This window comes from Ruditapes philippinarum, unplaced genomic scaffold, assembly GCF_026571515.1.
Source record: "Ruditapes philippinarum isolate M1 unplaced genomic scaffold, ASM2657151v2 ctg181_1_1_1_1, whole genome shotgun sequence".
Taxonomy (NCBI): Eukaryota; Metazoa; Mollusca; class Bivalvia; order Venerida; family Veneridae; genus Ruditapes; species Ruditapes philippinarum.
The window spans coordinates 71,690-99,653 of record NW_026857252.1 but is presented as its reverse complement, the minus strand read 5'-3'; the positions used below and the strand labels follow the sequence as shown (position 1 = coordinate 99,653).

The following is a 27,964-nucleotide window of genomic DNA, read 5'->3' as shown; positions in this document are numbered from 1 at the left end:
AAGGGCGGAAATCATTTATGCAATTTTAAACTATCCCGGGCTATATGCAATTATTGATCAAAGTCGGCTTAACAGATAAACTTGTTTACTAACCATTGCCTTTCTTGTTTATCGGTGTTGGGTAGGGTGAAATAATGGAAAATTGAAGTTTATCACAAGGTTTATAAGTTATTTGTTGATATTAGTCGGACAATGGATATATTTCCAGCATATAACACTGTAAGTAAATGCTTGATAACGATAATGTTGTATAAACCGGAAGTTTTTTTTTTTGAAGAATTGTCGTTTTAAAAACAAGGAAATATTTTTTTTCTATAAATAGTATCAACTAAAAACACACATTTCACATTTGATCGCATGCACTGACAAAAGTATGTTGTGTATTTTATGCAAAAACATTTTTTGTCCCTTATTCATTGTTATTTTAAAACTTGTTTGAAAGAAGTCTCAACTATTGTAGCGTTGTATTCGATCTATTTAATATTCCACACATATAAGTACATTTTGCGTTGAATAAATAATCATATGTTTATAACGTATGACATATTTTCACATATACTCTTATAGGTCATGTTTCAATAGTTTTAATTCTTTCTGCTGGAACGATTTATTTTTAAATACTAACCTTCAACCTTCTGAAACAGAAAGTGATAAGGGTGTGTCAAAGTTGGAATGAACTTCCAAATTCAAAGGCGGACAAATCTTTTGGCAATTGTTTAATACAATATATTATATAAAATTTAATATAAAACGGAGGTAAACATCTTTCAGGTTTTCCTTTCAATTTAACTTCCTGTATTCTATCTATTATAAATGATAAAGACGGTATTCATTTCGTCTGCTTTATGGCCTTAACTGAAGCAGACGATTCGTTTTACTTCCGACTTGAGCTTATCTACTAGTCCGTTAACTGTGATTAAAATGTCATGTTTTATTAATACAAATTATGTAGATTATTTATGTACAAAATAAGGAAATAAATACAAACATAAAAATACAAAACACATATAAATGAGATATGATGGATAGGCTTAGGTTTCTTGCAGACATATAATTGAGCCGCGTCACGACAAAACCAACGTAATGCGTTTTCGACCAGCATGGATCCAGACCAGTCTGCGCATCCGCGCAGTCTGATCAGGAGCCATGCTGTTCGCTCGCTATCAGTTTCTCTACTTGTTATACGGGTCGTAAGCGAACAGCATGGGTCCTGATCAGACTGCGCGGATGCGCAGGCTGGTCTGGATCCATGCTGGTCGCAAACGCATTACGTTGGTTTTGTCGTGACGCAGCTCATATGATTATAAAGATGTACATTGTTATTTTTTACACTGAAACATTAATCTATCTCTAGTTTCGCCTCTAAATTACATCATGCCATTCAGAGGAATCCGTGTAATTTGTTTACATTCTATTTACCCTACATGTAAGTTTTAAGTTTTTGTACGATATTTGTGTATTAGTCAGTAATTTTTCTAGTCTTAATAATAACATAAAAAACAAACCAAGTAACCACAGACATGCACTCACACACGCACACACGAACAAGGCATGAAACAAATGACATTTGACGATAATTTCTCGCACTCAAACCCTTTTTTGAAAATAATGAAATAAGTAAGGTAAATTAAGATTATGAAATTATCAAAAAGTATGATCAAAACAAAATTGATAAAGGGTCCATTAGGTCAACCAAATATACGTAATACCGCATTGTCAAATGTCAAATATTAGGACTTTTATCAGTCATACATTTCTTTCTATCCCAGACTATATCTTATTTCACATATACATGCAAAAACCTGTTAAAAATTAAATAAACAACAAATATGTATTTTATATAGGAAAAAATAACAACAACAGTCAAACATCTTTGATAAATAATGTTAGAAAATAATGTAAATTAGGGCGAGTTTCACCGAAAATAAAACGGTCAAACATCTTGACACCGTCTATATATTTTCATATTTTAGAATGTTGAGACCCAAATAGGTTTTAGTGCAATAGAGGCTTAATAGAAAATGTATAAACAAATCAATCTATTTTTTTGATTATATACAGACTATTTATTTGTTTGTGTGTAAGGTGAAATTTTATTTCATCGAGTGGGCTTTAAAAACAGTTTTACAGAGAGCAGAGAATACTGTTTTTTAAAGTTAACGAGATGAAATAAAATTACATCTTACACAACAAACATACAAGTTTTCTTTTTATCTTATGCTTAAAAACAAATTAAAACGAAATTTCCTTAATATTAACGTTAATATTAAAATCTGTTTCCCCATTGAGAGCCCCATTTAGTCGATTTTGTTATTAAATACAAGACGTCTTGGGCTGAAAATAAGTTCGACAATCAACGTTAAATGGCTGTGATATTATTCTTTTTTTTTTTTTGAAAAAATGTGAATGATCGCTTGTTTAAATAATGAAAACAAACAATTCAAGTAGAACAAAAAGTCCAACCATTCATCATTATTTCTGTTACTTACTGCGAATTTATATTAGACCTCGCTTTGTTAAATGTAAGCGGCCGACATTTTTAAAAGTTGTGTATTTCACGGGAGGAAAATAATTGTGTTTTATTCAGAGGGATATCATTTATTAGTCATACACCTTTTTAAAAGAAAGAAAACTTATTTGAGGATTGTAATAACAGACAATAAATAAGTGTTGACAAATGTGTAAACATTCAAAAAGTGGCTAGGAAATTGGAAAACTTGGAATTGTTGAAAACTGCCTTACGAACGCTGGGTTGTTTACTTATTCTTCGGGCTGATGGCTGTAATTGCTTTTCAAGTTTTCATAAAGCATACGACAGTTATTGTTCGTAGGATACTTAAATATGCCCAAATATCATCAAGAGCAGTTTTGCATGTGGAAGGAATGTATTTTTCAGACTGTAAAAATGAAACAAAAAAATTAAGAGACAATATTTGGTGATTGGTAATTTGAATGAATAGAAGTAAGTTTTCTTCTTTTTATTACTTTTGACATTTTAGTTATTTATCAATTTCAGCTTTGCTTTTCTTTAAACAGCCTGACATTGACAGAATTGTCAGCAAAAAAAATTGAGGTAACACATGGGGAAATTCTGAAAAAACTAGTTTCGTCATTGAAAGTGTGAAATTATATTTTGATAATTTTCACTGTGAAATTATCAAATATATTATTCACGGATAAATCAGTAATCCACTAAATCGTTATAAAAACACAAAAACAACAACAAAATAAAAATCAATAAGAAATAATAAAAAAATCTAAAAGAAGAAAAAGTGTTTACACACTTTCAATTTTAATTGCCATCCCCTAATGTTTAATGCAGAGTATGAACACATGTATAATTCAAAATCCGATTGGGGAAATATCAAACAATGCGTCAGAGTATATTATATTGATATCAAAAGAAACTAAATTTTATACCAACATAAATTTATTTTAAAATTAAAGCTTCATGCATCAAGATGAGCCAAAATGTTTCAAGAAAATCAAACTTGAGTAAAATATTCTACGTTTTCATGAAAAGTAAAGAAAATTTGATTCAAGGAATGATTTACATGTTATGTGTAAATAAGGACTGAATTTACAGTATTTATCATCATATTTCTACTGCGTTAAATTACTTACGCAGTAAGGGCTCTTTGTTCTGCTTATTTTGACATTATTTTGGTCATTTACATGGATTACAAGTGCTGTCTAGAACGTGTACGTTTTTCTTTGTTCACTTCACATTAATTAACTTATCAATACATTTTTAAAATTTTCATGAAAATTGGCATGAATCTCGAGGCATGCTGCTTTAAATCAGTCAATTTATCAGACGCTATGTCCTATTTGATAACAAATTATCATCAATAGTAATAAACGTCGTAATTATCGGTACAGGATTTAGAACACACGAGTTTGTTCACAGCAGCACGTGATTCACATTACACAATTGTGTTAAAATTCGTGTAGGACTTAATGGAATTATAAAGTGATACATAGGCTGTGTGATAGAAAGATTTTATAGTTAAACGGCTACACAGTCCATAACTTCCAAAGATGGTAACTATGTTTTTTTCTTTCTTTTATTTAATCAGTACTATTTATTCTTTGATATTTTTTCAGGAAATATATCATAATATATTAGCATGATAACCTGTAGTTAAAGAACTTTTAAGCTTTATTAAGAAAATATAACATAACATATTAACATGATGTAATGTTATGATTAAATTATGACTGAAATAATGAGAGAAACATTAATCGAAAATATAGATCGATTAATAATTGATCAAATTACTTTTTATGATTAACCCATGTCTTCATCATTTAAGGTAAAATAAGACAAAACAATGAAAATTACTATATATGCTACATACTGTAAAAATATGACAAATTATGATGATTTTTCAACAAAACAAAATCATTTCGCAGACATTTTCATATACTTAAAGATATACTATGCTCAAATTTGATATTAGAAATATTGATAAATTTTTACACAGTCTCTTTGTCAATATAAAATAAACATATTTGGACTTAACACGAAGTTGATATTTTATGTTTAAAACTCCATACTATAGGTGGTCACAATATAAATATAGTGTCACTAAATACTGGCAGATATTTTTTAAAGAAAGGATCAACTTTACTGACCTGTTTTTGGGAACGCAAATACATTTTAATGTAAGAAATCATGCGCGTTTTTTTTCTGTTGTGCATTTTGATAGTAAAAAATATAACATTAAGAAATATCTTCAAGCAAAAAAAATTCATATGCAGAGTTAAAGCAGCACGCCTCCAGATTCATGCTAATTTTCATAAAAAAATTGAAATATATTTGAATGTGTAATATTGTGAAGCAACCAGAAAAAAGCAATTTACACATTATCAATCAATGGCACTTACAAATCACGTAAATTACCAAAATGTGGTCAAGGTATGCATAAATAGCCTTTACTACGTTAGTAACGCAGTAGAAATATAGAAATTTAATTGTAAATACTAAAGAATCAGTCATTAATCGCACATAATATGTAGAATATTACTTGAATCTTGAAACTTTTTACTTTTCAATAAGTCAAAATTTTTAACTGTAATGAAAAACGTAAACTTTAAACAAAAACACAACGTATTACCTCGTTGAATTTCTATTAGACTTGTCATTTCTTATATATAGAACATTACGCAGATAATGAATATTGTTTTAGACACCAGAGTTCTTTCAAAGCCATTCAAATATCGAACTTTGACTACAGTCATAACCTGCGTCATTTGATGTGGTCTACCCGTTTGTCCATCCTTTGTTAATATTTTTACAGATATCTAGAAGACGCAAATAATTAATAATGATAAAATTTTCTCGATGTGATATGGTATATAAAACTATATATTCAATTCAGTTCAAATAGTTTATTTTCGTCTCATCACATGTACAACCTACCAAAATGAATAAAACTGATTAAAGTACATATGCCATTCAATACAGAATTATATGGGACGTGTAAGCAAAGCTTACGTAGGTAAATATAATAAAAATCAGATTTTCTTGCTTATATGATAATATAGACTAAACACATTACATTAAATGTATGCGGAATCTTGTGAATCTATCATTTTATCTAAGCTTTCATATTCTACTTATGTGTCTAAATGTCTATATATAATGCAATTCACTAGTCTGATGTTATAACAAAAAAAAACCTTATAAAAACCTAATAAAAACATTAGTTCCCAACAATAAAATAAGGTCCAGTTATAACATTTACTACACTCTCTGACTTAAAATACCTACATTAAAAAATTACCTACAATAACGTAAAAGACATTGTCATCTTTCAAAATTTTGTGACTGACACCCTCCACGTCAATAAACACAAAAAACTCACCAAAAAAACAACAACAAAATCAGTAAATTGTCACCTAAATACACAGGGAAAATGATGTTTCATACATATATTTCTATCTTTCACAGAAATCAGTGCATCTCTCCACAATAATTATATACGCTTTGTTATGTATCCTCCACCATTGTTCATCCTACCCCACGGGCGCCCCACTTGTAGCATGTCAGGAAATGAGGCCATATCACCCTCCAACGACTACGTCAGGAACACCACCCTTTGCCATTAATCTCACAGAAACTGTTTACAAACCTGGATCTGAAATCAAAGGTATACACTTTTAGCTTATGTTCTTATCTATTGATCCTCATTTTGCTTTTTAATTTCATTTAATCGATATTTTCAGTTGTGGTTTAAGAATAGTTTAATAGAAATTGTAGGTATATCAACATCGACATCAAAAGGCCAACGGTACAGGGCCGTGTCAAATTGTACGAATATGTAGAGTATCCAGTACTGATTGTATAGCTTTGTCTGCCATCGATGCTAGCGCTGAAAAAAGTTAAAACGTAAAATAGTTTTTAGAGCAACTGTCATATTTCGTTCCATACTACTTATAATACATATAATTTATTTCAAGGCATGTTCCATGAGCTCATTTATTAGATATAATGCATACATTCAGATATATGAAATGTTAAGGTAATAAAATAGCAAACAAATGGTTGTTTCGTTGCCTTTTTTGAGTGGAAACAGTATTTTGAATTGTTTAAGAGCTTGTTTTGAAAATCATTTCCGACCATATCACGTTTTAAAATCCGTTTAACTGGTTAATTCTAAATAAAATATTTTAGGAACAATATACTCACCAAAGGGCTTTCTATTTCGCGGATTCTTGATACAAGCTAGAAAGGCGGATAACTCTGAAATGACACCATTTGGGGAGTTCATAGTGTCAGGATCAGACACGCACACGAACTGTGGTAATGTAAGTATAATAAGACGATGTCATTTGAAACAAGTTAACAAACAACCAAAGAAATGATTGCAAAAGTATCTGCAAAAACATGTTGATCACGTGTTATATCAATTTCAATGTGAGTTCGGATCGTTTGTGTGTTCGAGTCCAACGGACAGCATTTGGTTCCAATATACAATCATGTCTACTTTCTCTAGATTCAAATAAGTTATCATTGAACAGCTTGTCAATCACTTGAAGATCACTATATTTTGACCTTTAATATGTTAAAACCTAAAGTGAAACACTTTACTTTGCCATATAGTCACTACTAGTCCAACAAACTCTATACTCTCCAGGAACGATGGTTAGGAAACTACCCGCCTATATGACTGAAATACTGTTGGGAAAAGGCGTAAAATGAAACAAACAAGCAAACAAAACTGTAGGCAGATCAATTCTTGTTTTAAAGCTTATATTGAAATCCCTTAAACTTAAGGATCAAAGTAGGGCATATACGTGACACAAATTCAACGGGGTAAGGGTTTATAAAAAATCAAGAGTTATAATGTTAACAACAAGCTCTAACACAATGGGCAATACATGAGACGAAAAAAATTCCACTAACTTAAGTGCGTTTATAGTGTTGTAATAGCAATTTCAAAATAACGAATATCTTCTTAATATGATCTGACAAGTTCGATGCAATATATTAAATATCATTTGTATGTCTCTTTCTTCTTAATTTAATGACAATTTTAATATCTGTTTATATTTTTCAGGCCAATAAACAAGGATTGACACATACATCAAACAGCAATAAAACAGAAATAGACTTCACATGGAAAGCACCAATGACCTTTCAGGGCGATCTGCATTTCAAGTATGAAACTTTTTTTTTTATATTTCCTGATCAGATTCATTTAAGAAAAGTTCAGGATCACAGACACTTGGAGTTTAGATCCCGACGGTCGCCGCCCAATAATATAAAACATAAAATCATTACATTGGATGAGGACTAGTCTGATCCTGATTTTATTTTCGTTATTTTATATAACAAGAATTGATCGTATTTTGCTAGAATTAGATGGTGCATATTCAAAATGTAAAATAATCTACAAAGAAGCAACTATTTTGTGATAAAATCGACCAATAACAAAACTAATACGAAAAACATCATATCAAAATTAATGATCATTTTTTTAAGATCAATATTTGGATCAACTGTAAAATGCCCATATCATGCAAAATAACATTAATTTTATTCTAAAAATTTCACGAACATGCTATTTTAAGTCCATCATTAAGTTAATATTAAATATTTAATCTACTTGGATAAAAACGGTGATATCTGAGTGTTTAAATTTGATCCTGATCTTGATCCTGATTCTTAAATATTTGTGAACATGGAGCCTAGAGTTTAAAGACAAATGTTACTTGTGAGTGCGTATCGTCATTTAAAATGTAGAACATCTCAATGGACTTTAGATTCTTTTACGTGAAGCCTTACATTTGGTTAATGAAAAAGGTCGATAATTCGACGCAGGTATCTTAATTTGTAAATGCTCTTATTTACTATTAGTTATCTGAGGCCCCCTTTAAGTTGTAATGCTAAATAGCCATGTATTATTCAAGTTGTTGATGCTACTTAAAACTTTAAACAACTTCTAAAGAATAACAAGTTTTGCACGTGTATACGCAAAGGCGGATTTTATTAAACGTTTTTGCTTTATTATAAAACTTGTTTATGTAACAATTGCGGTTTGCGTGCTTATGTAACGTCCTAGTATTATACAACCAGTAACTGTTAATACAAAATGCACACGTAACAATATAATTGTGCATGGTATGAATGAGTACATAGACGGTTTATATAATTTTACATCAATGCATTTTAAAGGAAAACAAAGTGCATAAAACATGCTTGTACAAAAATAACAAGAAGGCACATTGTTGATTATTTTTTGCCTACACTTTGCTTTTACCCTCCATTTGTTTATAGTATTGTATTGGTAGTGCATTCTTAATCCCTTCCAATGCATATGCTTTGTTTTATAGGTTGACGATTGTAGAGTCATATAATGTAAGTCGTTTCTGGTTAGGTATATATTCATCCGTTGTTAAAGACTGTAGTTTACACCCGTCAAATGAATGTGCCGATATACCCACAGAACAGCCAGCCACCATCAGCCCGGGACCAGAGACAACCTCTGATGAAACAATTTCGACACCAGCATCAACTTCACCAGCCATACCATTACCGTCAACGGTAAATATGTCTAATTTACTAAGTACAAGTAGATATTGACTTCTGTCCTGTTTATTACACGACGATTGTTTTCCAACTTCCAGCATTTATTTTTATTTTTAACGTCAGATGATGACGAATGAAAAGTCACAAATATAATTAAATATTCACCCTTCAGGAACGTTATTCAACTACTACAGCCAGCCTCAGTACTCGAGCACTGCGTAATAACCGACCAAGATCAGTCACGTGTGCCATTGTAATTGAAAGTATATTTGTCTATATATGCAAAGTTTTGAATCGTTACATAAAAAGGCACTTGCACCTAGCTGTTGCATAAACGTCGGCAGGTTTTTTATGTTCTTTCAAATGTTAAATTTATAAATGTTTTACAGACACATAAAATACTATATTTATATTTCATTTTAAATTTGCTTGTTATTAAAATATAGTACAACAAAAGGGAGTGATCTTGAAAACCTTGTCTCTAGCCAATTTCATTGCACATTTTACTTTTTTTTTAACTTTACACTCATTCAAAATTTGACATTGACTTAATTTATATACCACCTAGCCTTTAGACTTTCAAAATCTTTATGACCAAACACTAACATCATCAACAAAATGTTAAAAATATCTGTTCTTTTATATTGGAACACAAAATATAAATCAGATTTCTTTTTCTTATCGCAGTAACGGGTTAACTACAATTAAATTATATGGAGTAAACCTGTTACTGCACTTAAAGGGATATTCAGGCAAAACAATGACAAAAATATTAAAATGATCTTATGTACTCAAATCACTCTAAAATAACTTTTCATGAAGTTTCAGCATGAATTTCTGTTTAAATTCTATATATTTTGGGTTTGAAGCGTAAATATATTTATATATGCTGAACAAAATTTAGACGCCAATAAAATCACCAAATAGTTTTAAAACAAGTCAGATGACTTAAACAAGCCCTTGAAGTTACAATTACAAATATTGTGGATATTGTACGATTGAAACAAGCCTAAGTTATTCATTTGACATGTCCTTTAACGTTTCCAGAGTTCACTTTGACAACTATTGTGAAATGCTAGCGCTCTAACCTGACCCACGCGGGTCAAGTTAGGAAACCACCATTTTATTCTTTATATGGAGAAAAGTGTTGTTCCTTTGACTGCCTAATATATTTATTTTGAGCGCATTTACAGAATAATGAATGAAAAATTCAAAACTAAGAAAATGAAAATTTTGCCTGTGTCTCCCTTTAAGTGACGATTAATTGAGTCTTTTTGTAAGTGTATCGCTTAGGTAAGACGTAATATCAATATCTTCAAGCTTCAGAAAGGCTTAAGCGTTACATGAAAATCTGCTCACTAGACACTTTCATGCACGTTGATTTCAAATAGAAGTATTTTCTTACATTTGCTGTCTCTGAAATTTTCACAATATCGTCAATATTAAGACACCTACTAATTACCTTGACAACTGCTATATAAATCTACGAGGTCTATTAAAAGAGGTTCGTAAACTATTATCATGAAATAATAAAGAAAAAACCAAAATTAATAAAATATTTTTTTCTGCAAAAATTTTGGTTGCATTTCACTTGGATTTTTGAAGTACATCATTTAAGAATGTCATCGTTAGAATTTTATCCTTTGAACTTGAACTGTTTTCTTGAGGTTTATTCACCTTCTCGTGTTTCTTTCCCTTTACAAGGTTCCACGGAATAATATACCAAATGATCCTGAGTGTGGAGTAAGCAAAGGCTGCTTCCCAGATTGCTCCAACGGCTGTGAATATCTCGTCACGTGGCATACTGTTTTTAAAAGTAATGACACACATGCTGCTGCTGCTGGGGATGATGATGAAGATGATTATTATGCTGAGTGGGTACACTTTGAGCTTAGAATGGTATTGGAGGAAACAGACAATGTGTGGATTGCAGTAGGGCTTTCACCAACTGGCCTAATGGTTAATTGCTTGTATTATTTTTTAAAGTAGATAAACGTTTTTTTTGAAAATTAAGCTTATGAAAACGGTTGGATGTTATATTAGTTAATATCACATATTCAGAAGGTGATTCTTTTGTGAACCATTTCCTGGATATATTTCTATTTAGATTTATATTTCTATTTTATTTATTGCACCGACTGGCATAATGGTTAATTTCTTGTATTATTTTTTAAAGTAGAATAACGTTCTTTTTGAAAATTTAGCTTTGAAATCGGTTAGATGTTATATTAGTTAATATCACATATTCAGAAGGCGAATCTTTTGTGAACCATTTCCTTGATATATTTCTATTTAATAGATATTTTGTTAAAAAATGAAAATATAAACGTTTAATAACCTCACATGCTGAAACATCTATTGCAGGATGGTACCAATGTTATTGCGTGTCTAACAGGAAGAAACACTGTAAGCGTCGAGTCGTCACACAATAAGGGTTATAAAAACGTTATGTACAGCACGGTATGAAATTTGAAATAGATATATTCATGTTCATTTCTTCTGAAATATCATCATACTTGAAATGACAATTAAATGTAGATGTCTCAGAATTCAAAGTAACAGATCAATATGAATAACATGAATTCCTGAATGAAAACTGTTAACGCATACAAATGGATAAAGTCACATGAAAAGGAGCCGCTGATTTCCATTTTTAATATGCGTGACTTAGGGCCCCTTGTAGAGTAAGCTTACAGTAATGACGGCCCTGGAGTTTCGTTATCAAAACATGACCGTCAAAAGCCATTGCATTAGCTATAGAACGTTGGGAATGTGACAAAATCATTATATTTATTTTTCGATTATGTAACAGAATATTATATTTTCTTACTAACATAAGAGAGTGTTGTAGGTATTAAAGTATTCAGGCTTTGTCGGCAATCAGCATCATTTTCAATTTATCTACTTTGATTGCTTTTTTACTAAAATGCATTTCTTCTTTCAGAAAACGTTAGGCCTATTAGCTATGTCAGGTTCAGTTCATGGAAATTTAATAGAATGTTCGTTTACGCGACACATTGCAATGAATGTATCTGATTTCTTGAATCTAAAGAACGAGGTGTATCTTCTTGTTGGACATGGACCAGTTGTAAAAGGTAATTTTTATTGTTAATTGTCATCAATTATGTTATTTTTTAGAAATCATACGGTTTCCTTAATGCATGACCTTGCAAGACAAAATATTAGACAAATCACGTGTAGATTTAACATGGGAGGTATAACAATATCAATTAGCTACTGAATAGCATACAGGTAAGCATAACACAGCTGCGTTCGTAATTAGATGCATATGCGTAATGTTGTCAGTTAAATACATTGGTATATTCAATTGCAATCAATGTTTGTAATTTATGTAGCAGGTATCTGTGTTGAAGTTAACAGTGGATTTTATTCAATGTACTTATCACACGAAGTTATCATGAGGATGAAATGCGTCCGACTGACATAAACACAGTCATGCATGACCAACGTTTTCTTTGTGCACTGTGTCCTTAAACTTTCGTCCGTTGAAATGTTTCTACATTATCAATATTGAACAGAATTTGCATCTCATTTCAGGTATTAAATACCAGCACACAAAAATACCAATCAGAAGCCCTGGAAAAGTTAATATCCTGTCGAGAAATGCTAACATAACTACAGTACAACCACTTACCACCAGCCCGGTAAATATGTCTTTAAGTTCAAGACAATATGTTGTTTTACCGCCACGTTTCTAGCCAAAAATTTTTCTCTTTACAATCTTGCCCAATGTGAGAAATTTGATGTACAATGAAGACGAATTAGAGCTCACAATGACATTTGTTAGTTACCCAGATGGTTTATTTTCATATCGACAGTACAGTATTTCCAGTATCGTCCATGAACAGACAAACCGAGACTGCAACATTTTCAATATTGCCTTGTTTGGCTTTCTTAAGGGATTCTGTTTTTCTCTATTTTGCAGTACGTAATTGACTTACCGACCCGGCATACGTCTAATCTATTATGGCATTTTGTTTGAAGCTCATACTTGTATAAAACAGTGTTGTTATACTTATAACAGAAGAATCTAAAATTGACGGTTGTTACTAAAGCGATTGTCATGATAAAATTAACATTTCGTTTAACGTTAGATAAGTGATTGCTTTTTCAGACACTTAAAATGTAATCTTATCTTCAAATTATTTTATAATAAATGATTATTGATATAAAGCGCAACAAAAGAAGGTTCAAGGCACACAATCTTATCTGAAGTCAATTTTGGTGTAAACTTTACCATTTTATACCTTTTTACTCATTCAAAATGTATTTTTAAAAAAAAACATATCCACATATCCCAACATCATCACAAAATGTTTTATATTTATAACTGTATTTTAGAACATAACATAAACATTTAATTTAAGAAATGTCATACTTGAATAGGATTATTTATTATTTATTAAGTCTTTTTGGAGACATTTGTTATATCTCCCATCTTCAGAAAGCATTCCGCAGAAGTTTTCTTATTGAACACTTTCATTGATTCTAAACGGAAGTACATCTGTATTCTGAACAAGACCTGGAAAGCTTGCTACATGAAGTAATTTCACTAGGTCACATGACAATAACACGCCTTGTCAAGCTAAACAGTTTCTTTCTACAAAGCTGTTTAATGTTTTTATCTGGGAATGTTTCTAAATTCAAATTTGTTTACCATTACCATGATTAAATGTTGAATTATGCTAAAGCCTGTGTTAGGGCGTGTGGTCGATAATTTGCACCTTCCAGTATCGTCCATGAACAGATTCAATCAAACCGAGCCTGCAACATTTTAAATTTGTATATTTTATCATTTTTTGGCGTTCTTTGGGGATTCCAATTTTATATTTCTTATTGAAAATGTTTACAATGTTATCGTTTTTATTTACTGGTACCTTGAGGACTATCCATTCACCTTTTTATATCTTTGATCCTTTGCAAGGCTCCACAGAATAATATACCAAATGATCCTGAATGTGGAGTAAGCAAAGGCTGTTTCCCAGACTGCTCCAACGGCTGTGAATATCTCGTCACGTGGCAGGTAGATTCTAACAGTATGGACAATATCAACAATGCTGCTGCTGATACTGATGGGGTACATTTTGAGTTTAAAATGGTGTTGGAGGAAACAGACAATGTTTGGATTGCAATAGGGTTTTCACCGACTGGCAAAATGGTTAACTGCCTTTTGTATTAGTTTTAAAATGAGATTGTAGTTCTATTGAACATTTTTGTTTTTTTAATGATATTAACTTATTATTAGTTCTTCAAACTACATTTTTGTAAATCTTATAGATTTGAATATAAATAATTTGATTGAATAAGTTTTAAGGACTGTTATAAAAGATGTGTTATATTACAGATTATATAGGGCATTTGTGGTATTGCCTTGGAGATAAAAATAAAGTAATCATTCAAAATCCACCTTTTCGAAAGAAAAATAAACGTATCTAATTATTACCACAACATAAGTAGAAACACTTTATCAAAACCATTTCCTTCTTACATTATTTTCTTTTTAATTTTCATTAAAAATGACAATATATGAGTCTAACAATGTCACCTTGAAATTTAATTAGTTTAAACATCTTTTTTTTCAGGATGACACCAATGTTATTGCGTGTCTTACAGGAAGAAACAATGTTAGCGTCGAGTCCTCACACAATGAGGGTTATACAAACGTTATGTACAGCAAGGTTTTATTGTCTATTTTCTTGTTCTCGTTGAATAATTATATCTATTATTTCGGTACTAACATTCATACATGTACTGACAATGGAATGTAAAAATATCAGAGTAGTCAAAGTAACATATTATTAATAAGAAGAACTGATATTACAATTATGCACAATAATGCTACGTAGGAAACATAAAAGAGAGAAGTGTTTTTTCTTTATGTCCATCTTTCAATTGGTACCTGGTGTAGCTTGCTCCTTCATGTAAAAGATCACGCTGTATTATAATAGTTGCCTTTTTCGTTTTACATGCGAGCAATCGAATCATAATATATTTCTAATTGATTATATACTACAATGCATCTCAATCATCTCAAGTCAGCATACTGGTGTTATATACCTATAAAGTTTGTTAAGGCCAACAATATCCGTTAATATAGAGGTACCTGATGATCTTAGATATGTTGGTATGTTGATAAATAATTTTAGAACACGCAGCTTTTAATAAGTTTTATTAATGAAAATCAACTTTATTTCTGAATCATAGGGTAGTGTGTAGATAATAAGTATCTTTGTCAAATTCATATTTGAGTATCTCAGTAACTTTTAATATATCATATATTTCTTTATCACTTAAATATCCCTATATATTCCTTTTCTTGCTATGATTTCTCCATCCTTAAGTTTTGTATAATTATTTTCAATTTAATTATTTCTCTTTATGTTGTTTCTATAATTCATTTTCTTATCAATTAATTTTCTTTCTATTAAGTTTCTATGTAAAGTTCCCTTTTTACGTTGAACATGTTTTGTTACTGATTAAACTTCAGATAAATGATGATGATTAACACAAACTAACTAAAGTTAGCATGTATAAAGTACCTCTGCAACTTGTTGCGAATATCTTTAACCAATAGTATGTTGGAAAGGAACATGATTGGCTTTTGTCATTAGTATAGTGCCAATCCAGCCTTTGCATCTGTGTTATCTTACCAGGAACTATACTGGTGGATTACAGACTCCAAAAATAGAAGCATTTCAAATCCATTTAAGAAATGGAGCAGATTAAAGATAAAAAAGATATTTTCATCGTAAGGTACTTGCGTATTTTTTCTGCACTCTAAGGTGTTCCAAAGTGTTCTGTCTCCTGTATTGTGTTGGTCTTTGTTCTCATATGTACATCTACTTACTTTCAGAAAACGTTAGGCCTATCAAATATGCAAGGATCAGTCAAAGGCAAGAAAATAGAATGTTCGTTCACGCGAAAAATGTCGATGAATGTTACTGATTTCATGAATCTGAAGGACGAAGCATATCTTCTTGTTGGACATGGACCAGTTGTAAACGGTACTTTTGATTGGTTGATATATCGATGACGTCATTTTATAAAATCATACTATTTCCCTGAATGCATACCGACAAATTGTAAACCTTGCAAGACATCTATGCCATTTTTCATACCTCGAATTCAATCTTATTCCATCATTTCTTACTTTTTCTATCATTTACCGCAATTTTTTTACGAAACAATAGCGGGGGGGGGGGGGGGGGGGGGGGAATATAAGTGTACTTTATGACCGTACCAAAGTCACATAAGAAGGCTTGGCCAATGAGAATGGTGACATTAGAATTTGTCAGCTGCAGTGAAATCAATATATTAAGACAATCATTTTTGACGCATTTGGTCATACGTTTTAGGAAGATTTGTAAAATATTGCTCTGTTTTTGCTTTTATATCAACTGATGTGGCATTATCAATCATCTATTGGATTGCATGCAAATGGCATGGGCCAGCTGATCCCTTACTTTCAATTTTCAGTTTTTTTTTAAAGATATTAATGTATATCTTCTCAGAAAGTACATTACATATCATGACGCATTCGCATAATTTCAATTCCCCCCGCAAGTTAAGAGAAAAATTATAAAAAGAGGATAGCGCAAATTGCACGCACTGACTGACAGATAAAACAAAAATCAAAGAACAATAAAACAAAAAGTTCACAAAGCTGGTATTTAAGACCTATTCACCAATGAAGTTTCATGCTGATATCTTTTTAAATTTTTTAAGTTATAATCTGTGCAAATTAAAAAAACAAAACACAAAAACAATGCAATAAAATAAATGGCAATAACTCGACTGCATTTCATCTTACTGTGATCAATCTTCCAAATGGATGACGTTTACATGTTACATCTTTAAAGCTTTATGTATTATGGACCGGAAAATAATATGAAAGAAAAGACATTAAGAGCATTAACTTAAAAATAAAGAAGTGAAGAGCTATTATACTTGTCGATCGCTCCTACTCATTAAGATCTGTCTAGTTAAAAAAAATTGAAGTTAATAATCCACACACCTGTTAAATTATGTCCAACACAAACATTAAGCATGCAACTAACAAAGAGCAATAACTCAGGAGAGAGTATCATCCTGGATGTAATTTATGAATTGTAATTATGTTTGTAAATATTGAAGAAGAAATAATTATTGTTTAAACCAAAGAGCAATAACTAAATATATGTAATTGTAGTTATCGAGACATGCTTCGAACAAAAATTAAGCATGACGAATAAGAAAGGGCAATATTTACTCCTTAAAGCAGTGAAAGGTAGAATTATCATCATTGTACAGTGCAATTCTCCTTAAGAATATGTTACTACGTATTAAGTTTCAAAATGATACCTTTTGTACTTTTTGAGTTATCGTCCTCTGTCCAAACATTAGAATGAAAACAAATATTGATAGAAATATGAATCATACATACGTCGTATTGCACTCCTCATTAAGAACTATCCACCTATGAAGTTTTAAATTGATACTTAAGGTATGACCACATAATTGACAACAAAGATTAGATATATGCATTAAAAGACACGTGCATGCAAAGTTTAAGCAAAATCAAAATTATGTTTGCCTTCAATAAAAAACAAGTTAAAAAGCACCAAATAAAATATTGTGATAAAGGTTAATAAGACAGAAATAGATTAACCGAAAATATATGATGAAATGTTTACATCTCATTTCAGGTATTAAACAACAACACACAAAAATTCCAGTAAGAAGCTCTGGAAAAGTCGACTTCCTGTCCCACAAAGTTTCAAAAGAATCTGATTCGGCATCACCTCTTATCAAACTGCACGGTTTGTGAATTATGTTTCAATCTTTTCTAAAAGTAATTCTCTAAAATTATTTTATTTCTATTTCAGGGATATTTAAACATCTAGGATTTTTACCTGATGATAGAAAAACCGAAAAGAGAACCTTTTCGAATTATCTGCTGTTGAATCCAAAAACCAAAGACAACTTTACTTAAAAAATTGAACAATCATTCAAAAGGGTGTCAGCTACAAAAAAGGAGAACAAATCATGGGCAAATAACTTGAAAACAAGCTCAGTGAAGTCCATTAATGATAATTAAAAGATATACTATGCTCAAAATTGATATAAGAAAATATTGATAATTGCTACACAGTCTCTTTGAAAATATAGAATAAATATGTTTTGACTGCTCAAAAAGTAGATATGTTATGTTTAGAATTCTACACACTATAGGTGGTCACAATATGAGTATATATTTTGTCTTTAAAAATGGCATTTTTTAAAGAAAGATACAAACTGCACTTGATGTAATAGGGAACGAAGCTTCCCACACATTTTATTCATTAAAATAAAATTAAATTAGACAAAGTCAGTAAGAATTTCATAGATAAAATAAATTTCATTGATTAAGATATGTACTCAAGGATTTGCATAAGATGTTAAGCATAATGAGGATTAAGAAGTTTTTATGTCCTTTTTACATTTGTTTATTTCATTTCATTTGAAAATATGTGTATTTACATACAGGATCTCTTATGGTCGTTGCATGGGTGCTGTGCTCGAGCATTGGGGTTGTGATAGCCAGACATTTCAAATCTATGGCCCATGGTAAAATGATGTGTAACGTACGATACTGGTTTGCTGTAAGTATAGAATATATTTTCACAATATGTGTTGGGTACAAATTATTTAACATACTTTCCAGTTGGTGTACGTATCTAAAGGGCTTTTCGTAAGCTAGTTCAGTCATTTCTTTGTGTCTCAAATTGATTTTTGTTAGCAAAGAATATTTTCATTCAGCCCAAAATCTGACATCTCTTATGTTCAAAATCTTCTTGAAATTCTGTAAAAAGAGGAGATCCCCTGTAAGCGAAAGCAATGAAAATAACAATATGATATGAAGATTCGGTTTCATTGAATTTGTTCATGAGGGATATTGTACGCTACAGTGCAATACGAAACAGTTACAGAAGCTTAATTATTTATTCCAATATTCATCATACTTGCAACTTACCTGAAACACTATTATATGCATATAAATTGATACAGTGTTTATTTTGTATTCTTTAGAGACAACATAGATGCTTGTTTTAAGATGTATCTAAAATATATAAGGCGTTCAGTTACGTGTATGTGTTCTTTTACAACTCTAGTTTATTTGAATTTTCAGAGCCTGTTTTAATGTGTATCTAAGATATAAAAGGCGTTCAGTTACGTGTATGATTGGAACATTTTTTTCTTTTTCAGATTCATAGAACTTTAATGTTTGTTGTACTTCTGTGTGTGATTATTGCATTCGTTGCTATATTTTACGAGATTGGTGGATTCAGCCAAGTAAGATTTAGCGTTTATTTTATGTTAAGCACAATCATATGTCACATTGTCACACTTATTCTCGTTGAAACTTCGGCACAATTATTATTGTATAATGGAGATCACTCAAGTGTTATTATATCTAGGATCAACACAAACTTTCTAAATAAATTTAACACTGCTCTGAGAATGCAATATCGAATTTGTAATCCGGAGGATGCTGGTGCGAGGCAAAATTTTCTCTGTGATAATATTTCTCGGACATTGAGACAAATGCTTATTTGTCTCCGACGGCTGATTCAGAAATAATGTAGGTTTAATTGTTGCTCATTTGTAGAGAAACTGGTAATTACAGTTTAGTTATTAGGAAAAGAATTATTAGCCTGGTAAAGAGTATAGATGCTCATCATAAGTGTTTTTATCTGTTAGGCTTTGAACTTCAATGAATAATACAACATTTATGATGTATTTACAGATATCAGCTGATCCTGGTAAAGAATATACAAAAGCCCATCCATACCTAGGGATAATTGTCACATGCCTTACTCTTTTAAATGTAAGTAACAGTATGAAAGAAATATTACAAGGTACGATACAAGGTTGTCCTTTCGCTAATTCAATCGCTGATTCACTTTGTAAAACATATGATTCATTGGGACTTAAAACCGTTGACCTGGTGTGTATATGTCAAGAGTAACACTGCCCAATCCACCATGGTGGAGTGTGGGTACAGATAGACGAAAAATAGCCAAATAGGGGAGGTCGTGATGGATATGTATGTTTGCTTGCAGGGCATCATTTTACATGTATTATGATACAATTTTTGAATATTTAATCAAATTCAATATTTTCATTTTAATTCGATGAGGTGTTCCGGAAATTGACTTGTTTAGATAACTTTGTAGTGTTATGCGTCCCAAATATCTTATTATTATTTAATTTCAGCCGATTATGGCACTATTTCGTCCGCCGGTCGACCATCAACATAGACCTATTTTTAACTGGGCACATTTTAGCGTCGGAACAGCAGCGCATATAATTGCAGGTAAATATATGGAAACCTTTTGAAAACAGAGGCGAATTAGTTAAGAAATCTAACATTTCTGATATCTAAAGAAGAAAGTTTGAATAATTTTATATCAAAGTTATCTTTGAGAAAGCCCGGTACAAAGACTATATATATATGTCGTATTTGTACAATTAGTCAATTGAGGATGAAATTCATTAATAGGTGACACCCGGTACAAAGACTATGTCGTATTTGTACAATTAGTCAATTGAGGATGAAATTCATTAATAGGTGACAATATATTGTCAACGCATTCATGTACATACATACGAGCAAATAATCTTAAATTATATAACAAGGGATGAATATCGTTTCACCATTGTAGGGACCTCCATATTTATTTGTATCCCTTATATATTCAAAGTTTTTAGTCATAGTTTGATCCGTTGAGGTGGTGTGTTTCGTCTACCTGCGTACGTACGTACGTACCTTCCTACCTACCTACCTCCCTACATACATACGCGTATGTTATGTTAATAATTATAACACACATGCTCATACAAACGTGTCATCAAAATGATAAGTTTATAATATGGTTAAGAAGAATACATCATTTCTTGTCATGCAACGTGTCATCAAAATGATAAGTTTAAATGTTAGTATATGGTTAAGAAGAATACATCATTTCTTGTCATGCAACGTGTCATCAAAATGATAAGTTTAAATGTTAGTATATGGTTAAGAAGAATACATCATTTCTTGTCATGCAACGTGTCATCAAAATGATAAGTTTAAATGTTAGTATATAGTTAAGAAGAATACATCATTTCTTGTCATGCAACGTGTCATCAAAATGATAAGTTTTAATGTTAGTATAAGGTTAAGAAGAATACATCATTTCTTGTCATGCAACGTGTCATCAAAATGATAAGTTTTAATGTTAGTATATGGTTAAGAAGAAGACATCATTTCTTGTCATGCAGGACTTTAACTGAGTCTGCAACATTTTCAACTCATATATGTCTCGCGTTCTTTCATAGTGGACCTATTTTCTTAACCTTTCTATGTTTGGCGTTCATTAATAGTGCTTCTATTTTATCTAAGAACTTGAATCATAATCTACAGGCACGCAAAGACATTAAAAAAACTGGAACGACGACTATCAAAACGATATCATTTGCGTGTAGATATTACTTTTGTTCAACAGAACAAATAAATTGATTTATAACAATGAACTATAATTTGTCATTAACAAAACCGTTACAAAACTTTTCATGTGCTTAAAGATACTAGTTACAAAGCCGTTTCTAAAGCGTTGTTTCAATTTGAAAATAATTAATTAGTTTCATTTCTAAGGCTTTAAGATCGGAAAAATAATGAAAATTATTTTCAATGTCTGAATACTCTTTGTTGATTTATATTGTTTCATTTTTGAATAATGGTTTCTTTCAGATAGTCTATTTAATAACATACAAATGGCAGTATTGTAAAAACTGAAGAAAACAGAAAATAATCCTTTACATTAAACTACGAAAGTAAAATCTTGACACGTGTAATAGAGAAGATTTTTTTCTAGAGATTTAAAGACTTTATTAAGGACAAAACATAATAACATGTCTCTCTTCTTAAACAAAAATAACGTTTACAATCTTCAGACCTAAATAAACAAATGCAACAACGTCATAATACAATAGAAGTATTATGACATGTAAAAATATCAAAGTTACTAAATTGTAATTAGGAACAAAATATAGCAATTTATGATACATTAGTGACCAGTTGACTCTTAAGCAAATATTACACAATAAATTAGTCAAACAATGTTTTTGTATATCATTTTGTTAAGAGTTATTCATTACCATTTAAAATGATTGTATATTTAATCAGAAACCATAATTTTTAGAGTAGAATATTGATAAACGTCTTACGGACAAATGATATTCTTTTTCATTAAATCCGAAATGAAATTGTCTGCCAGTATGTGTCAAATTGGATTATGTGTCCATGTTAATAATACAAACAAACAAACAAACAAACAAACAAACAAACACACAAACAAAAAATCTCTCGAGTGCAACGAGAACAAGAATAAAATAGATTTATGAACATATGGTTTTTTATCAAGCATATTTATGAAAAGTGAAAGTTACGAAAAAGAGCACCACCTCTCACGCTTATAGAACTGTCTTTTGCATTTATTGTAAATAATTGATCCTGTTTGACCAAAACCATAAAACAATACTGATAAGAAATGCTAAGTGATATAATTTTACACGTCATTACAAAACAACAACAACAACAACAAAGCTTTTATTAGATACGTTTTCTAAATATTTTTCAGTTGTCACAATATTCTTTGGTATTAATCTTAGTAAAGCGAAAGTGGATGAGTATGCCAAGGACGTGATGATAGCATACTCCGTAATATTCGTGGTAGCACAATCAGTTCTAGAAATACAAAAGAAAAGAGATGTGCCGAAAGGTAAAAGCTTTAATTATTCAAGTTAAAAATTGTCCGAAAAAGTCAAACAATATCTTTAAAAAGCGAGCTTTGGTCTTATTTTTGGTTCCGAACAAGTACATAAAACGAATGTCTTAGGACGACTTTTCAGCTTTTGTGGTGGAGAAAGACCTTAGTGCCCTTGTAAAAGTACTTCATACTTTGCAAAGATACTAATTTATAACATAAAAGCTCAAAAATGAAATATAATTAAAACATTCATTTCTGCTCCATAATTTGATGATATTTTTTATGAATCCCCTAACGTGCTTTCCATATCTTTAATAAAATTTAAATGCAAGATATGCTTGGTGAATATGTCAGTAACAAAGTTGTTTTCAACTGTAATATTATCAATGCTTACTACAAATGTCTTCTTTCCCAACTAGTTTGTATTGCCAATTCACAAGTTTGTAAAAATGCAATAAACATCATCATAAAAATTATACGTATTCCATATAACTTATTTTTTATCTTATTTCAATCAAATGTCAGTAATGTATATAATGGTTAAATCATAAATGTTGTTGTGTTATCATCTGTGATCTTTGTTTTAGATTCTATAACATATGGAAAATTAAACTCGAACAGTGTAAAGCAGCGTCTATTGACGACAACAGTAAGTAGTACAAACAGAATTGCTTTTGCCATGTTGATTTATATTCTTTTTTTATACGTTAAAGAGACTCCGCTGAGGTCCGAAACTCTAAAAACACGAAAATTGTGCAAAAGCAAATAAGAAATACATCCAAAATGAAAATCAAAATCAATTCTGTGCGGTTAAACGCTTTTGAATTTTGTGTCATTTGGCGCAATGAAAATATTATTCGGGAAATACGGGGTGAGCAAGTTATCTGAATTCACACAAGATATTGGCCCAGACAAGAATTAAATGAAATATAAATCTGGGGAAAAACTTCATTCCTGTTATAAAAAACCTGGTGGAGTCCTTTTTAAATTGAAATTCCATAATGATTGCCATTTCAAGATATTTATAAAAGTTGAACTTTGTTTGTATGAATTAAACAGTATTGTAGAGATCCCTGACCAAGGTTCCCTGAACTTTATAGAAAGTCATAAGAAATTTGTGATGTCTAAGAATATTTTCTTTGAACAAGTAAAATAAACGAAATGAAATTTAAAAAAATGCATCATGCCAAAGATTTCAACTTTCCGTCTGTTTATCTTTCAAACATGAGCCTTTCAATAATAAATAATTCGATACTGTTTGGCTTTTTAAAATTCTTGACGCAAAGTGTTAACTGCTAAAATTTTAATCGTTTAAAGGCCCATTATGCTCCAGAAAAGCTTTTATTTACATCTCTCAAAGCATTTGATTTTGTGTCTAAACAGTTATTCAGTGTCCAAATACCTGAACCATCTTTTGCATCTGTTGCATTTTGGCAATAAGTAAAAATAAAGTAATTAAGTATTTGAAAGGAAGTAAAGATAGTGCTTTTGTTTACATTTTGTTACTGTTATAACAAATAGTTTCACACTCAACGCAGCTTCTTCAAGAGATAAGCATCTTAAATGCTTTTGAGCCATTACTCAAATATTATAAAACTCATATTTGCCTTTCCTAAAGAATGAACAATTCGTTTATTTCTGATGCATAATGTGCCTTTAATTTGACAAGTTACAAAACAACAGAATCAGTTATTGGATAATAATATATTACTATGAATTAAGTTTAATAGTATTTAAAAAAAAACATATCAATGGAATATGATGTATTATACGGAGCCACATCATTGTTAAGTTCATACAAAAATTTCAATGCGGCCAATGCTGTTTAACCGTCATTTTGGTATTAAATTTTTCCAAAACAATTTTTCTAACGCGTGAGTGTTTTACAGAGTAATTCATTGACCACTTACAAAACAACATCTCTCGGTGTTTCGGGGAATAAGAAGGTTTGTAACAAAGTTTAGGTGCACATGTATATCTCGTATCCCTGAGAACATATCAATGTTATCAATTTTTCTTATTATTGCTGCTTGAAGAAACACCAGTATAAGTTCACATTAACTTTTTTCAAAGAAAAAAATCTGCAAGACATCTTCTTAATTTAAGATATAAAATTGAGTAGTTGTTTCACCATACTAAAACTTTTGTACTCGTATTAGCTTAACTAACTATCACTATTTTAATCATAACACTAACTTGACATCCACTAAATCTAGCTTTTGTTTCTTTTTGGGTCAATGATAAAAATTAAAATAGCCAAGCACGTAGTTGTTTTTTCTTTCTTTTATCAACGCTATTTGTTTTCTGAATTGAAAAATTGTAAGTATTTCTTGTGTTGTTTTTTACACTTTTCACAACATGTATAAAATGTGCATTTGTTGATACTCCGTTATTGTTTTGCGTAATTAGCATTAGTAAAAAATATATGTATAGAACAGAACAGAAAAGAACAAATACTTTATTAATTTTAGAAATGAGCCAACATGACTCCTATTCTATACAAACATATATATATATATATATATATATATATATATATATATATATATATATATATATATATATATATATATATATATATATATATATATATATATATATCTATATATGTGAAATAACTTTTTGTTTGCTCTATTTACAGGAGGGTGTCAGTATGTTCTCCACTATAGTTCTATTTCTACATGGTGTTTGCATGGTTGTAGCTGCGACTCTTTTAATTCTAATGATTTGCGATCCCACTCATTTTCATCTTAAGAAGTGATGTTATAAGATAACTTGATGTTATAAAATGACATGTTATCACGTGTCATGTTATCACGTGTCATGTTATCGCGTGTCATGAAAACGTATTCTTTATATCTAAAAATAATCAATTTACTTTCATGTTTACCATGGAAATTGTTATAGTTGATAACTTGGTGCGCACAATGCTGTGATATTTTCTTGTTATGTTGCTTTTCTTTTGTTTAATACAGGAAAGTATCTTTTATATTTTGTATAAGTTTTTACGTCACTATAAGTGTTAGCAAGAACAATTATACCTATGAAACAATTTATACAATTCACATTTTAACAATGTTAGATATGTCTGTTGTTTACTTGTTTGGTTTTTACGACGATTTCAATATTTGAGCCGCGTCACGACAAAACCAACATAATGGGTTTGCGACCAGCATGGATCCAGACCAGACTGCGCATCCGCGCAGTCTGATCAGGATCCATGCTGTTCGCTTACAAACCCTATTTCAAGTAGAGAAACTGATAGCGAACAGCATGGATCCTGATCAGATTGCACGGATGAGCAGGCTGGTCTGGATCCATGCTGGTCGCAAACGCACTATGTTGGTTTTGTCATTACACGGCTCAATATTTTCATCATATCTTGGCGGTCAATCCACCTTACCGGCTTTTCCAGATAACAAAGAAATAATAACAAATCTCTTTGCAAGTGACCAAATGCTTATACCACACGATTTCTTAACTAGTGGTCAGAGACAAATTACCATTAGACTCATTGTCCGAAGTCAATTATCACGTTGAAATTTCACCTCTCCAGCAACCCTTGGATTTCATATCCGAGATATGTTTGTAGCGATACATACTATTTGCACAATTTACAAGTCCAGCATCGTGGACATAATCTTTGATAATCTTGCCATAAATTATCTGTTTTGTCATACATGTTATAATTTGCATTGTATATTAAAATGCTTCTGATTAACTTAATTGTATGTTGTTTATTAAATTTATTTCTAAGAAATGAAATACTTTGTGATATTACCATCCTTAAGACCAAAATGGCTGATTTATATGAGCCGTGTCACGACAAAACCAACATAATGCGTTTGCGACCAGCATGGATCCAGACCAGCCTGCGCATCCACGCAGACTGATCAGGATCCATGCTGTTCGCTATCAGTTTCTCTACTTGTAATAGGGTTTGTAAGCGAACAGCATGGATCCTGATCAGACTGCGCGGATGCGCAGGCTGGTCTGGATCCATGCTGGTCGCAAATGCATTATGTTGGTTTTGTCGTGACACGGCTCATAATTATGTTATTTGACGTTAAATTGTACAATATTGGAGTATTTTGCACGTGTACACAGCTAATACAAATCTAAATATAGTCCGAATTGTTCAAAAAATGTTAAATATCTGTTTGTTATGAATCCAATATATATTGAGGAAATGCAAAGTAAGGCCAAAAAATGAATAGAGGTTACTTGTTTATTTGTTTTTGTGTAAGATGAAATTTTATTTCACCGAGTGACGTGACACGGAAAATGTGCACTCCACTCAACTTTACAAAATTGCAAAATCAAATTGGATACTTCATTGTCCAATATGGGAAGATATTGGCCGCTCATATGATACAATAAACGAGCGTTTGGTTGTAAATGATTATTGAGTGACACGTATTTTAATGTGCTGTTACACATGATTAAATCACAAAATAATATACAATAAGGAAAATATTGCACAAGTGTGTTCATGTTTTAACCATAATATTCAAAGGAATTCTTTTGAAGCAGCATGCCGTCATATACATGTTAATGTTCATGAAAAGTTATTAATCGTACATGTACATTGTTACCTGAATCTTAAATCTTTTTATTGTTTCAAATCTAAGAAATATTTTCACTAGTCTGGAGGCATGCAGTTTTAAAGGTTTTCATTAAATTAAGAGATCTAAGTCAAAGTACAATGGGTAGAGGAAACGTAAATATGTTATGTTTGGTTTTTAAATATTTCATCAAATAATCGCTCAATACTTTGCAAATATTACACCTATCCAAAGTATACAAATAACAACCGGCGGAGTAATAAAATGTCTTACTTAATGTTCTAGTATATTGCGGGTAGCAGTGGTTGTATTGCACTTAGTTTATAACTAGAGCAGGACCTTGTAAGAACGAAAAATTGTCGCACATGCAATAATATTATGCAGCACTTCCACGTCGTTTGTCTTTTCGCCATCATGGCTTCAATAAAAACATTACATGGGATAAATTCCGTCTCTATTCCTGTACAAGAAATCGTGTTTTCAAAGATATGCTGGGAGGATGTGATGGCACAACAACCGATTTGGATGTACACGAGAATTCGTGCAAAAAGTATGTGTGGAATAGTATGCAT

General features: G+C 31.0%; 1 protein-coding gene across 3 annotated transcripts; it reads left to right on the top strand.

Annotated features, from left to right (window-relative positions):
• Window positions 1-26,548, top strand: LOC132749190 (putative ferric-chelate reductase 1). 3 transcript variants are annotated; one of them, XM_060738903.1, is made up of 21 exons: window positions 1-219; window positions 5,957-6,155; window positions 6,680-6,813; window positions 7,566-7,666; window positions 8,842-9,052; window positions 10,742-10,996; window positions 11,402-11,497; window positions 11,982-12,132; window positions 12,596-12,702; window positions 13,983-14,216; window positions 14,641-14,736; window positions 15,912-16,062; window positions 17,743-17,856; window positions 18,563-18,678; window positions 19,283-19,369; window positions 19,824-19,904; window positions 20,294-20,393; window positions 22,699-22,839; window positions 23,415-23,476; window positions 24,717-24,773; window positions 25,469-26,548. In XM_060738903.1, exons 1-21 carry the CDS (start codon window positions 193-195, stop codon window positions 25,586-25,588), a joined length of 2,640 nt encoding a protein of 879 aa, XP_060594886.1. In that variant the 5' UTR covers window positions 1-192; the 3' UTR covers window positions 25,589-26,548. The 3 variants fall into 3 exon arrangements, with proteins under 3 accessions (XP_060594886.1, XP_060594888.1, XP_060594887.1); XM_060738904.1 differs by lacking the exon at window positions 1-219 and adding an exon at window positions 3,886-4,044; XM_060738905.1 differs by lacking the exon at window positions 24,717-24,773 and having other exon boundaries at window positions 3-219.
• Window positions 26,549-27,964: the final 1,416 nt, after the last annotated feature.